General features: G+C 36.8%; 1 protein-coding gene across 3 annotated transcripts in view; it reads left to right on the top strand.

The window, feature by feature from the left end:
* The window catches only part of LOC128229360 (uncharacterized), a 45,005-nt gene that overhangs the window by 3,811 nt on the left and 26,157 nt on the right, over positions 1-15,037 (top strand). For all 3 annotated transcript variants that reach the window (XR_008260084.1, XM_052941242.1, XM_052941243.1), the window contains 7 exons: positions 2,483-2,638; positions 3,196-3,313; positions 4,292-4,425; positions 5,383-5,423; positions 5,840-7,435; positions 7,643-13,343; positions 13,732-13,782. Coding sequence is in view for 2 of the 3 variants with exons in the window: in XM_052941242.1 (XP_052797202.1) it covers positions 2,483-2,638; positions 3,196-3,313; positions 4,292-4,425; positions 5,383-5,423; positions 5,840-7,435; positions 7,643-13,343; positions 13,732-13,782 (7,797 nt within the window). In the remaining variant the exon portion in view is untranslated. The remainder of the gene's footprint in view (positions 1-2,482; positions 2,639-3,195; positions 3,314-4,291; positions 4,426-5,382; positions 5,424-5,839; positions 7,436-7,642; positions 13,344-13,731; positions 13,783-15,037) is intronic.

Here is a 15,037-nt window from a genome sequence, read left to right on the forward strand (position 1 = left end):
TGTACATTTCTCTAAAGAGGTAGAAATTGTTGCAAAGTTCAAGAAAAAGCATAACTTTTATGTTATAGCCGTGGCGAAAATTGTCACAACATTAGAGTTTGAACTTTTTATTTCTTTTAAATACACAACTAATTCAAATTAATTTCGTATCTAAAAAGATCAATGGCACTTAAAAGCAATACAACTTTAATTATTTGTCACTTTTTTCTGCCTGGCAAAGCATCACATGACCTATAAATCATCATGTGACTTTTATTGTTTGCACCGCACATTGTATATGATAAGGACATACCTGTTTACCGTATATTCCTTATGTTAGCATCCTGAGCAGGTTCTCTATGGTTGTGCAAATTTGAAGCTTTTCATCAGTTCAGATTGCATTTTTATGCCCCCGAAGGTGGGCATATCAAAATTGCACCGTCCGTCCGTCCTTCCCTGCGTCCGTGTGTCCGGCTCAATAACTCGTGTCCGGGCTGTAACTTTCCCTTGTATGGACGGATTTTAAAATAACTTGCCACATGTGTTTCATATACCAAGACGATGTGTCGCGTGCAAAGACCTGTGTCCCTACCTCTAAGGCCAAGGTCACACTTAGTGTTTATTCACAATTGAGTGCTGCATATAAGGACATAGAGTATAGGTTGTCATGTCCGGGCTGTAACTTTCCCTTGTATGGACAGATTTTAAAATAACTTGCCACATGTGTTCCACATACCAAGACGACTTGTCACGTGCTAGACCTGTGTCCCTACCTCTAAGGTCAAGGTCACACTTAGTGTTTATTCACAATGGAGTGCTGCATATAAGGACATAGAATATAGGTTGTCGTGTCCGGGCTGTAGCTTTCCCTTGTATGGACAGATTTTAAAAGACCTTGCCACATGTGTTCCACATACCAAGATGACTTGTCGTGGCAAGACCAGTGTCCCTACCTCTAAAGTCAAGATCACACTTAGTGTTTATTCACAATGGAGTGCTGCATATAAGGACATAGAGTATAGGTTGTCGTGTCCTGGCTGTAACTTTCCCTTGTATGGACAGATTTTAAAATAACTTGCCACATGTGTTTCACATACCAAGACGACATGTCGCGTGCAAGACCCGTGTCCCTACCTCTAAGGTCAAGGTCACACACTTAGGTGTTTATTCACAATGGAGTGCTGCATATAAAGACATAGAGTATAGGTTGTCGTGTCCGGGCTGTAACTTTCCCTTGTATGGACAGATTTTAAAATAACTTGCCACATGTGTTCCACATACCAAGACGACGTGTCGCGTGCAAGACCCATGTCTCTACCTCTAAGGTCAAGGTCACACTTAGGTGTTTATTCACAATGGAGTGCTGCATATAAAGACATAGAGTATAGGTTGTCGTGTCCGGGCTGTAACTTTCTCTTGTATGGACAGATTTTAAAAGACCTTGCCACATGTGTTCCACATACCAAGACGACGTGTCGTGTACAGGACCCATGTCCCTACCTCTATGGTTAAGATACACTTAGTGTTTATTCACAATGGAATGCTGAATATAAGGACATAGCAGTGTAGGTTGTCAAGAATGGGTGGTATTTTTTTATGTTCAGAGGCAATTTAAAATAACTTGCCAGATGTATTTGACACGTAAAGGCAAGATCAACTTTTCATGTACTGACCTTGTTCATAGGTCAATGTCACATTCGGGGGCATTCGTCACATACTGTGACAGCTCTCGTTTTAATTAAAGTTAGCCTTGATCATTTTGCAGAATAGGAAAATAGACCAATGAAATTGATTGTTCTTGCTCAGGCTTTTGCATCAAAAACAGTAGGAAGTACTTTGAAATGAATACAAACAACCTTTGAAACAATTTCAAAGAGGTCTAAGCCCCTTTACCCTGCTTTGGGTATAAATATAGCATACTCAAACAGATTCCCAGCTGTTTTTCGGAATTGATAATAATCAATTAGTCGCATTGTACATGTATTTTGCTGCCCTCACTCCAGGAAAGGAGAGTAGTATACAACAAAACTGAACATATTACACGTACCAGTCTGTTCTAATCCAGAAACTCTGTTCATTGCAATAAGAAGAGGGTTGATTTTCAACTTTAAAGCTGCACCCTCACAGATTTACCGTTTTTACAAAAAAAATATTTTTGTCTTGGAAAGAGCAAAACTTTGCTTAAATATATGCAAACCAACGATAAAAGATTGCTGAAAAAAGATCAGATCGCAGCTTTGCATATTTCTGTTTGAAAATTAATGTTTTATGGCTTAAACAGATACGAACAGTTTAAGAAAAATGCATAAAACATTAATTTTTGAACTAAACTATAAAAATCTGTCATCTAATTTTTTGTCAGCAGTCTTATATCACTGGTTTCCATGGATTTTCGCAAAGATTGGTTCTTTCTAAGACAAAAAATAAAAAAAGTCGTCAAAACGTTCAATCTGTGAAAGTGCAGCTTTAATAACCACAACTGGTCAAGTGACAATGATTTCAGTATTAGGTGAGAGTAGCAGCAGTTGGTTTGAAGATGCAACTTCTCAGCGTCTCAAGCAGGAAGGGCATACTGTGCTGGAGAGCCATGATGCTTCTGTGCTGGACAGCCCCATGGCCACACCTCGCATCAGTCAGCTACTTGCCTCAGAACTAGCAGGTTGGTATAAATGCTTAAGTATAATAATATTATTCACACCATGTTCTCAATTGAATCTGAGGTGGGAGTCTCTTAGGCACAAACATGTATCTAACAACCAACTTCTTTATTGTGTTTAAAATCTGATTTTTATAGTAATCTGACCGTCAGTCGGTCCTTCCCCAATTTTTTTCCGATCAGTAACTTGCAAACGCTTTAATCAAGTGATCTCACATGACCCCTATTGATTTTGAGGTTAGTGGGTCAAAGGTTATCGTCAATTACTGATGAACATTTGGGCCTTTCAGTGATCAATTAAATGTTTTCACATCAATACTGGGAGCATTTGCTAGAACACTTTGCCATGTGTATTAGATACCAGCCATAAATGCCAGTAGAATATATAGGGAGTTTTCATACAAAAAATGCATGGGTAAAAAAACAACCCCTCAGCTCCATCTCCTATGAACCTGAAATATAACTGTGATTGAATTGTTTTTTTGTAAAATAAGTTTTATCTAAACAAATAAAGCCTTAACTTCACAGGTTTAGCTTAGTATATGATGTTATATTCTTAGTTGGTCAGTCTCCAGTGATGCACAGTAGTCCTTACAGCCAACCCACCTTCCATACCCCAGACATGCACTGGTCACCAGATGTCCGTAAATGCTGGGAAAAACCTGAGCTGAATCTAAGGTATATTCTCGGAGATTTATTTACAAGGGTATGAACCCGTAAGCGGCAACTTCAGTGAGGGAAAATTTTCGTTGGATATAATTTTATACATTGTGCACAAACACGTTGTTTTGTACAATTTTTATATTAATATTTTGATTCTTGACAAGTGATTCTGTAGACCCTTAAGCATTAATGCCACAAATATTTTCCATGTGTCAAGAGATGAGCTAAACATATAAATTCATAAAGATATCAATGTACACTCAGCATATGTCAGTTTAGCTCTTGAGAAAGCTATTGTTTGATAATATTATGAATTCATGCTCAAATCTAATAGACATCTGAGTACGAATGTCCATTTTACAAGACTACAAGATGGCACCCAGCTGCTCATCAGAAACATAACACCACTGGCTCTGACATTTATTTAAAAAGAGATACAGATAAAGGTCATAATTGGCGTAAAAACGCTTAAGAATATGCCAATGACAAAATCAAATGTAACATGAGTTTGTATCGGTACAAATGCAAATTGTGTTTTAAACCATTGCTTACCATAATTGTGATGAATTTTCTGCCATTTTGGGAAAATCCCTTTGGGCCAAATTAAAGACGGCTGCAATGGATGTGGATTCACTCAGAAGCAGTGATTTCCCTTGACATTCGTTGTATTTTATTATGCTACGAGTATTTACTGCTGTCCACGTTTATAAATGATTTCGGCATTTAGAATTATGCCTATCATGTATGTAAAATACATGTATGTTTGCCTTTCAATTTCCAATACACTTTAACCATCCCCATTTCACTTTAGTGAATGAAACCAAGGCGTACACTACACTTTACAAAATTACATGAAGGCGACAATACTCTTTAAGTAAAGGAATTACCTGTTATTCTGTTTAAACCGAATCATATAAGACCCAAAGTGGCATGTCCACTCCCCACTAATCTGACCATTTCCCTAGTTTAATGCCATTTATCTGTATATTTAAGCCCCTCACCAATAACTCAGCGGCTCCTGGCCCAGTCGTGTCGAACCCCTAATGGTGTGTCGAGCCTCCGTCTGGATGACTCCGCCCTCATCTGGTCAAACTCTCTGGCCACGCCCCCAAGGGATACTGTGCATGGTGAGTGTAGTCTGGTTTACAAACATGTAAATGAACATTCTTTTTTTACGTAGCATCAAATTTAATCATGGTTTTGATGTTTTAATTGTCTTTTGTATATGAAAAAGATGGCGAAATCATAAATTTACACTCCTTCGTAATAATCTTGGTACTGGGTGAGTGCATGTAGAATTGTTGACAATGGTACAGTTTTAGACCATTACTATTTCTTAGCTTACTATTCTTTCTGCTTGACAATTATTAAATACATTTAAGGCTTATGTAATAGATCTCAGATAAATTTATATTCTGTCATTTATGATTTCCTCTGCTTAACAAAGTTTAAGTGGGAGCTGTATTGAAATCATGCACATAATCATGTTTGTCCATCTGTCAGTCAGTTCCTCCCTCTTTTATCTTGTTCATATCTTTCCCATTCATTATTTTATTATTTGGCAGAAGTACCTTCAAGTCCCCTACCTTCAAGGTCAAAGCAACCTTCTGAACTTAGTACATGTCTTTCGATCTCTCCCTGTTTTTGTCTGTTCCATACCTTTCTCATTCATGGTTGGATTTTAAAATGATTTTGTAAAAATGAACACCATTGTATGAAGATGTGTCGCTTATTAAGACCTTCGAGGTCAAGGTTATAGCAACCTTCTGAACTTAGTTTGTTTTACCATCATAGTATGCACACAAGACCCATGTTGCTACCTTGCAGGTCAAGGTTATGTGCTATGTATGGTAATACTTAACTGAATAATTTTTTTCGAATCTTCCTCATGTCTATAAATCATTGACAATTCTGTGGCACGTTAACCGTCAGAGGGTATTCCACTTAATTTCTTAAATTGTTCTATCCAGGCAGTTTTTCTGACACTTGGGCGAGCGAGGTTATTAATCACATTCTGTAATACCCCCGGTAGCTTGACTAAGCATAAATTTAAATTATTTGATAGAAATAATATCTTTTTTCAGGTTCAAGCAGTTTATTAGAGGAGGAAATGTCAAAGGGAAAGGTCATTTCTCATTTATATATATATTATCAGTCATCAAAATTAGCCAAAATGTTCATACTTGTGCTTTTTGAAATTTAAACATGCTATGCCATGTAGAATCTGGAATTTGAACAAGCCGGAAAAGCATTTTACCAGTGCAGCACTTGCTGTTTGTGTTAAATTTGACCAATGCATATACTGTATTTGTGTACAAGTCTTTAAATGCTGTACTAGGGTTTACCAATTAAAGTCTATTATCATATTAATTACTGTGCAAGTTTATAATATGTTTAAAAAGAAATTCAATAATAAAAATATAAGTATCATATAGACCATAAACTCTGGTTTTAATTTGAAAAGGTACCATTTAGCAACATTAAAATAAACAAGGTTCAGATATCTTCCTCCTTCTAACCCTATGTTTCACTCTTTTTCAGGACCCAGCGCGGATGCTGTTTTCTCCTCGAGAGAGACTGAATTCTACTATGGACTCCATCACTCCACTGGACAGCACGGCAGAGGAAGAACCGTCTGATCTCTCCACAAGCCAAACATTCACCAATCTTGACTCTTTCAAGGGCCCTAGCCAGATCCCAGAGACTGAGAAAACCATGGTTTCCAATCCTTGCCCTAATATGGAGATTCATTCAATGTCCAACTTAGATGAAAAAAAATCATCGCAGAATGGGTCACATTGCAATGGTCATAAAGTTGATAATGTGACACAGAATGAAGAAAGTCTTGGGAATATGAATACTGACAGATGGAAAGAGAACTTCAAAAAGAGACTTCTGGAGCGGAAGAACAGTAACAAAGATCTGTCAAGAAGGAAAATCTCGAAGAATGGTAGCTTTGTAAGTCAATGTCTTAGTCAAGAAAGGCAAGAATCAACACCAATAAAAATTGTTTCTAATGATAGTTCTGAAGATGTGAGTTTGTCCCCAACATTTTCACAGAAAGGTGTTAAAGTGAAAAGTAAACAAACAAAAGTACAAACCAATGCAGTGGATGATGTTTTGTCTGATTTCTTTGAGAATTTAGCTGAAGAGCAAGAAAAGAGACCAGCTCCAAGCAGGAAAAGGAAATCTCTAGAGCTAGAGGCTGGTCAAACAAAGGGAGATATCTCTATTGATGAAGAAGGGGAGGCTGGAGTTGTTGCAAAGAGACTTTCAGATTTGGACCTTCATTCAACACCAAAGGGAAGTAGTTTAAAATCAATTTTAATGTCTGAACAGAAGAGAAAGTCATCTGGAAAGAAAGTGAGATTTTCAGAGGAAGTCAGAGAACACTTTACCTTCTCAGAGAGTAAATCAGTTTTGAAGGGGAAATCTGACAGTGACATGCAGAAGAAGAGACTGATCAAGAAAGTGAAATTTAATAATGAAGTTAAAAAGCAAAAGTCTGAGTTAAGTGACAGCCGAGTACCAAAATCTTATAAGATTTGTGACAGTTTTGATAGTAATGATCTGCAAGGTGATACAATTAATAATAGCAGCAAAGAGTCATTGAAAAGAGAAGTTGAAAACATAAGCATTAAAACTAAATTGAAGTCATGTATTGATAAGGTACAAACGGAATCTGAAAGAACTAAGAGTAGAAAAGTTATTGATGCAACAGATAAAGCCTCAGCATCTGAAATACTCGTTCATGCAAGATCTAGTCATTCACAGAGAGACAAATTACTAGACAACATAAAAGAAGGGTCGAGAAAAAATTCGGAAAGTGGAATAACTGAAACTAGTTTAAATATTGACTCTAATAAGCTTAGTTCTGTAGTCAAAGTAAATGTAAAAGATGATCCAATAAAACAGTCAGAAATCACCTGTAAAAGTAGAGTGTTCAAGAAGTTTTTGTACCCATCAGTTTCGAAGAATATACAACCCAGTAAAAGGTTCCAGTATAATGAGAGAACATCAATGGAAGGGAAGATATCTGTACTTAAGCCTGTATACATTCAGGATATTGTGTCGCCAGCTTCTATTGTTTCTGAACATACTAATGAAGGGACTGTTAAAAACAATCTAGGAAATCAGGTATCTTGATTTTTAATGTTTTACTTCATGTCTTTAAGTATTATGACAGTTCAAATAAAATAGGATAAAAAGACATGATTAACACCAACAAACAGCAATTAAGTTACTACAATTGATCGGTGACTTGTAATTATCTACAATGTATGAACGAATGTACATATATTTTGAAAACTTGCTTTTTACAACACAATTTTTACCTGTTTTCAGATAACTTTGAACAATCAGTCTGTGTGCACAGAGAAAGATGAAGAATCTGAAGCAAACTTCAAGGAAACCAGGTCAAGTGCAGATAGTTTTCCCCAGAAAAGTACAAGTATTTGTGTTACGGTCGGCTCTGTTGGTTTTCGGTCTGCATCTGGGAAGAAAATGGTGTTGTCACAAGAGGCATTGCATAAGGCAGAACAGCTATTGATAGAGGAGAGTGGGGCAAAGGTAAATAAGAAAGATGAAAGTGTGGCAGAGGTCAGTAAGAAAGGTGCAGGCAATGACTCAGTGCCTCATACTATGCAAAATGACCAGGCCGAGGAAGACTTGGAGTTTTCTGAATGGCCAGAGGATTTCTGTGAAGAAAATGAAGGTTTCCTACTTGATGAAGTTGTTGAAACAGCACCAGAATCAGGTGACAATGCTAGTGTTAACACTAAAGACAAAGTAGTCATTGAATTTACTGAAACAAATAATAAATATGCTAAACAGGGGATGAAAAAACAATCTCCAAGTGAATATGATAAAGGCTATGCTGCCTCAAAGAGTATTTCAAGAAATAGAAAGGAACAGTTAGATGGATCACAGGGTGAAATTGTTCAAATAAGCAAAGACAAAATTGAATGTGAAAATAGAAATGAAAATGATCAGTTGAATATGCATTCTCTGGGATTAATATCAGGTAGTGGTAAAACATTGGACATCGAAAATGAAACTTTGCAGAAAGCAAATGGTTTAATGATTGTTAGTAATTTAATTGAAATGAGAAAGAAACAGCCCAGCAGTTTAGTTGAAGAATTTAAAGAACAGTTAGCTTTGCCTGTATCTGGAAGTAGTGCAATTAGCACCAGAAAAGATGTAAACAAAAGTGTTCAAATGGTCAAATATGGTGGAAAAGGTTCAAAAAACACTTCAATGACAGTCTTCCCTGAAGCTGATTATTCAGATAGTTTAGAACAAGATTTGATGAACCAAATTCAGACTTTGAAAACACCATCATTAGATTCAACTGACTTCCCTTTTAAAGATACAACCCAAAACAAAATGTTATCAAAACCTTCAAAGTTTCCACCTGGTGCTGTCGTACCACAAGGTTTTCGTCCCTTTAAGCCTCCAAAAATCATGAAAACCTTGTCCCCTAAAAAGGAAAAAAAAGTTCTTTACCCTGAATCAAAGAAAATCGAAAATGTCAATAGAAACAAGGATATGACAAGTCGGCAAAAAGACATTACTACTAGTGACTACAATATAAACACACAAGATATAGGTAATATGTTTGATGATGAAATGACACTGACACAGTGCACTGCAGATTTTGAAAACAATAATGCTGGTGTCACAAGCAAAATTATTGAAACATCTGTAGGAACTGCTTCAACGGTCAAGTCTGTATTCCATGATCCTACTGATGATTTGACTGATAAACGCACGGTTCATCAACATTTGGATGTAAAAATGAAGGATATATACTCCATGACTTGTTCAGGAGATGCTAGATGGACAGGGATGAAAGAAATGAATACTGAAATTGTGTACGATGTTCTTGAAACTATAACATGTGATAGTGTAACATCAGTAGGGAAGGTCAAAATCACTTCAGAAAAGAAACATTTTTCTAATGACCTAAAGGTTGGTGTTTTTCAGGGTTTCTCTAAAGCATCAGGAAGCAAGATTAACATTTCCGAAAAGGCAATGAAACATGCCAGGGGAATCCTTGAATCTGATGGCAATGAAGATCCTTTTGTACCAGAAGTTCCAAATTTTCAAGGGTTTTCCTCATCATCAGGGATCAAACACAGCATTTCTGACAATGCCTTGAAAGATGTCGGAGGAATGCTTGAACCTAACGACAATAAAAAACAAACAGTACCAGAAGTTTCTCAATTTCAAGGTTTCTCAACAGCATCAGGAAGCAAAGAGAACATACCCAAAAAGGATTTGACACATTACAGAGGAGTGCTTGAAACTGACGTCAATGAACAATGTTTAGTACCAGAAGTTCCTAAATTTCAAGGTTTCTCCACAGCATCAGGAAGTACAGTGAACATTTCTGAAAAAGCCTTGAAACAGGCCAGAGGAATGCTTGAATCTGATGACAATGAATATCCTTTAGTACCAGAAGTTCCAAATTGTCAAGGGTTTTCCACATCATCAGGAAGCAAAGAAAACATTTCTAAAAGGGCTTTGAAACATGACAGAGGAATGCTTGATCCTGACTACCGTGAAAAGGAAAAAGTTTCTCAATTTCAAGGTTTCTCCACAGTATCAGAAAGCAAAGTGAACGTTAGCAACAAGTCTCTGAAATCTGCCAGAGCAGTGCTTGAATCTAACAATAATAAACAACTTGTAGAACCAGATGATCCTAAATTTGAAGGTTGTTCAACTGAATCAGAAAGCAAATTAAATATTTCTGTAAAGGCCCTGAAACATGCTCATGTTATGCTTGAATCCGACAATAATGAGCAGACTTTAGTACCAGAGGTTCCCAATTTTCAATGGTTTTCAACATCGTCAAGAAGCAAAGTGAACTTTCCTGAAAAGGCTTTGAAACATGCCAGAGAAATGCTTGAATCAAATAACAAAGATCAACACATAGTACCAGAAGTTTCTCAGTTTGAAGGTTTTTCCACAGTAGCAGAAAGCAAAGTGAACATCTCTGTAATGTCTTTGGGACATGCTAGAGAAATGCTTGAAACTGGTGACGATGAACCACCTTTAGTACCTGACGTTTCTAAATTGCAAGGTTTTACCAAAACATTGGGAAGCAAAGAATGTATTTCTGAAAATGCCTTGAAACATTTAAGAGGAAAGTTTTCTGATGATACAGGCCAACCTTTAGTTCCAGAAGTTCCTCAGTTTCAAGGTTTCTCCACAGCTTCAGGAAGTAAAGTAAACATTTCTGAAAAGGCATTGAAACATGCTAGAGGTGCTCTTGAATCTGAAGACAATGAACAATTTGTAGAACCAGAAGTTCCTAAATTTCAAGGTTTCTCCACTGCATCAGGACGCAAAGTAAACATTTCTGAAAAGGCTTTGAATCATGCTAGTGGCGTGCTTGCATCTGAAGGCAATAAACACTTTGTTGAACCAAAAAGTACTCAATTTCAAGGTTTCTCCACAGCTTCAGGAATCAAAGTCAGTATTTCGGAAAATGCATTGAAACATGCTAAAGGAATTCTTGAATCTGGAGACTTTGAACAACCTTTAGTTCCAGAAGTACCTAAATTTCAAGGTTTCTCCACTGCATTGGGAAGCAAAGTGAACATTTCTGAAAAGGCATTGAAACATGCCAAAGGAGTTCTTGAATCTGATGACCATGAACAACCTTTTGTTCCAGAAATTCCTAAATTTCAAGGTTTCTCCACTGCATTGGGAAGCAAAGTGAACATTTCTAAAAAGGCCTTGAAACATGTCAAAGGAGTTCTTGAATCTGATGACAATGAACAACCTTTTGTACCAGACCTTCCTAAATTTCAAGGTTTCTCCACAGCTTCAGGAAGCAAAGTGAACATTTCTGAAAAGGCCTTGAAACATGCCAAAGGAGTTCTTGAATCTGATGACCATGAACAACCTTTTGTCCCAGAAATTCCTAAATTTCAAGGTTTCTCCACAGCATCAGGAAGCAAAGTGAACATTTCTGAAAAGGCCTTGAAACATGCCAAAGGAGTTCTTGAATCTGATGACCATGAACAACCTTTTGTCCCAGAAATTCCTAAATTTCAAGGTTCCTCCACAGCATCGGGAAGCAGAGTGAACATTTCTGAAAAGGCCTTGAAACATGCCAAAGGAGTTATTGAGTGTGATAACCATGAACAACCTTTTATTCCAGGAATTCTTAAATTTCAAGGTTTCTCCACAGCTTCAGGTAGCAAAATGAACATTTCTGAAAAGACCTTGAAACATGCCAAAGGAGATCTTGAATCTGATAACCATGAACAACCTTTTGTTCCAGAAATTCCTAATTTTCAAGGTTTCTCCACAGCTTCAGGAAGCAAAGTGAACATTTCTGAAAAGGCCTTGAAACATGCCAAAGGAGTTCTTGAATCTGATGACCATGAACAACCTTTTGTTCTGGAAATTCCTAAATTTCAAGGTTCCTCCACAGCTTCAGAAAGCAAAGTGAACATTTCTGTCAAGGCATTGAAACATGCGAAAGGAGTTCTTGAATCTGATGACAATGAACAACCTTTTGTACCAGACCTTCCTAAATTTCAAGGTTTCTCCACAGCTTCAGGAAGCAAAGTCAGTATTTCTGAAAAGGCCTTGAAACATGCCAAAGAAGTTCTTGAATCTGATGACAATGAAAAACCATTTGTACCAGACCTTCCTAAATTTCAAGGTTTCTCCACAGCTTCAGGAAGCAAAGTCAGTATTTCTGAAAAGGCCTTGAAACATGCCAAAGAAGTTCTTGAATCTGATGACAATGAACAACCTTTTGTACCAGACCTTCCTAAATTTCAAGGTTTCTCCACAGCATCAGGAAGCAAAATGAACATTTCTGAAAAGGCCTTGAAACATGCTAAAGGAGTTCTTGAATCTGACGACCATGAAAAACCATTTGTACCAGACCTTCCTCAATTTCAAGGTTTCTCCACAGCTTCAGGAAGCAAAGTCAGTATTTCTGAAAAGGCCTTGAAACATGCCAAAGGAGTTCTTGAATCTGATGACCATGAAAAACCATTTGTACCAGACCTTCCTCAATTTCAAGGTTTCTCCACAGCTTCAGGAAGCAAAGTCAGTATTTCTGAAAAGGCCTTGAAACATGCCAAAGGAGTTCTTGAATCTGACGATAATGAACAACTTTTTGTACCAGACCCTCCTAAATTTCAAGGTTTCTCCACAGCATCAGGAAGCAAAGTGAACATTTCTGAAAAGGCCTTGAAACATGCCAAAGGAGTACATGAATCTGATGACAATGAACAACCTTTTATACCAGACCTTCCTAAATTTCAAGGTTTCTCCACAGCATCAGGAAGCAAAGTCAGTATTTCTGAAAAGGCCTTGAAACATGCCAAAGGAGTTCTTGAATCTGACGACAATGAACAACCTTTTGTTCAAGACTTTCCTAAATTCCAAGGTTTCTCCACAGCATCAGGAAGTAGAGTGAACATTTCTGAAAAGGCCTTGAAACATGCCAAAGGAGTTCTTGAATCTGATGACAATGAACAACCTTTTATACTAGACCTTCCTAAATTTCAAGGTTTCTCCACAGCATCTGGAAGCAAAGTGAACATTTCTGAAAAGGCCTTGAAACATATCAAAGGAGTTCTTGAATCTGATGACAATGAACAACCTTTTGTACCAGACCTTCCTAAATTTCAAGGTTTCTCCACAGCTTCAGGAAGCAAAGTCAGTATTTCTGAAAAGGCCTTGAAACATGCCAAAGGAGTTCTTGAATCTGATGACAATGAACAACCTTTTTTACCAGACCTTCCTAAATTTCAAGGTTTCTCCACATCATCAGGAAGCAAAGTGTTTATTTCTGAAACAGCCTTTGAACAAACAAAGGAAAACATTCCTTCTGAAACAAGTTTGGATGATGGTGCTGAGATGAAAAGATATAGGGAACATACTAATGCCTATAGAGGGGCTGTTATTGACAATGGCTTGGTATGCAAACAAGATAACAAAAACAGAAAAAGACTTTTGTCCGTGGATGACCAAGAAACAGAATTCAAGAGACAAAAAATGGATGTTGAAACAGGTATGGATATGTTACATTTCAATTAAGCTTGTCTGATTGATTTTTTTTTAAAGAACAAATAGGTATTTTTTCATTTTCTTGGTATCATTGTTTTTGTTGGCAGAATACAAAAATTTCAATGTTAAAAATAGAAGCATGAAACTTGGTAGTCGTGTTTACATGGACACCGTATGCGTGTGTAACAAATCACATAACTCTGTCAAAATTATTTTAAGAGTTAAATCTCCTTGATTGAGTAAGAGAAACAGAAAATGGTTGATATCATCCTCTTGCAATACTCCTGTTTTATGTCCAAACATATTGTACATTTTATTTTATAAATAATATGTGCATGTATCCAAATAGCTGGGTTTTAGTGTTCTTTCAGTGTTTGAAAATTTCATTGTAGATTTGCTAGGAAGAGGAGCACACAGAAAACCTTTACGATCTAGGCCTGAAGGTACTTTATTGTCAATATTTTTGTCACCTTACAAATGTATTACATACATGCGACTTACAAAATTACTAAAGGACACTGTCTTGATTTTAATGTATTGAAAATTGACTGTCTGCCTGAAATAAACTAAGGATATGTAATGGTAGGATGTTTTTCTGATGTACTGTATCACATGAGTTTGGTGTGTACACATTACAGGTATCCGATGCATGTTTATGCACCAAACGAGACATGATACAGGTTGACAGAAAACCATTCTATTGTAATAGTCCTTTTCTTATATGACTTGATTTAAATTTCATACTTCAATGCAATCTTTATAGTTGTAACCAAAGATAGTATATATGATTTAATGCAAGTATAAGTACAATTAAAGCAGTTGAATTCTTTGTAACAGCTTCTTTGAAAGATTCAGTTTGTTCCTGAAAATTGTCTGATATCAATTCATTCTTTGATTTAGAAACAATTTAGATCAAAGGACTGAGAGTCCTATCATCACAAGTATTTTGATTGGGAAAAAATATTGTAAAGTACAAAATGGAGGATTTAGAAATAATTAAGTCTTTTTTTGTATAAAGTAATAAAGTACTTTATATATACAAAGGTGCTTGTTTGTTATAAACAATTGAATACAGTGTTTCTGGCATTTAAAGCACTAACATACAAAGAATATTCATTGAGGTCTGGATAAGGTCGTAGCAGCAAATGCCTTATCATATGGACCTATTACTTCAGAAATATTCAAAATTGCTGTGTTAATACCAGCTGACAGGTGGGGTAGAAAACTTGTCTCCCAATTGCAATATATATTTGACAGCTAAGCTCAATATAATTAATCCCCCGCCACGGAGTGGGGAGGGGATTATAGGAATGCACTTCGTCCATCTGTCTGTCTGGCTGTAACATTTTGTGTCCAGGCTATAACTTACTAATACATGGATGGATCACCATATTACTTGGTACAAATGTTGTCCTTATTGAGACAATGTGCAGTGACCTTGACCCGGGTCCATACCTAAAAAGTCAAGGTTACATGAGACATTTTAAGGTCAGAGAACACATGCTCGTGTCCGCGCTATAACTTACTAATGCGTGGATGGATCACTATATTACTTGGTACAAATATTGTCCTCATTGAGACAATGTGCAGTGACCTTGACCCGGATCCATACCTCAAAGGTCAAGGTCACACAAGACATTTAAAGGTCGGACTATTCATGCTTGTGTCCGCGCTATAACTTACTTATGCATTGATGGA

Source organism: Mya arenaria, chromosome 3 (genome assembly GCF_026914265.1).
Source record: "Mya arenaria isolate MELC-2E11 chromosome 3, ASM2691426v1".
NCBI lineage: Eukaryota > Metazoa > Mollusca > Bivalvia > Myida > Myidae > Mya > Mya arenaria.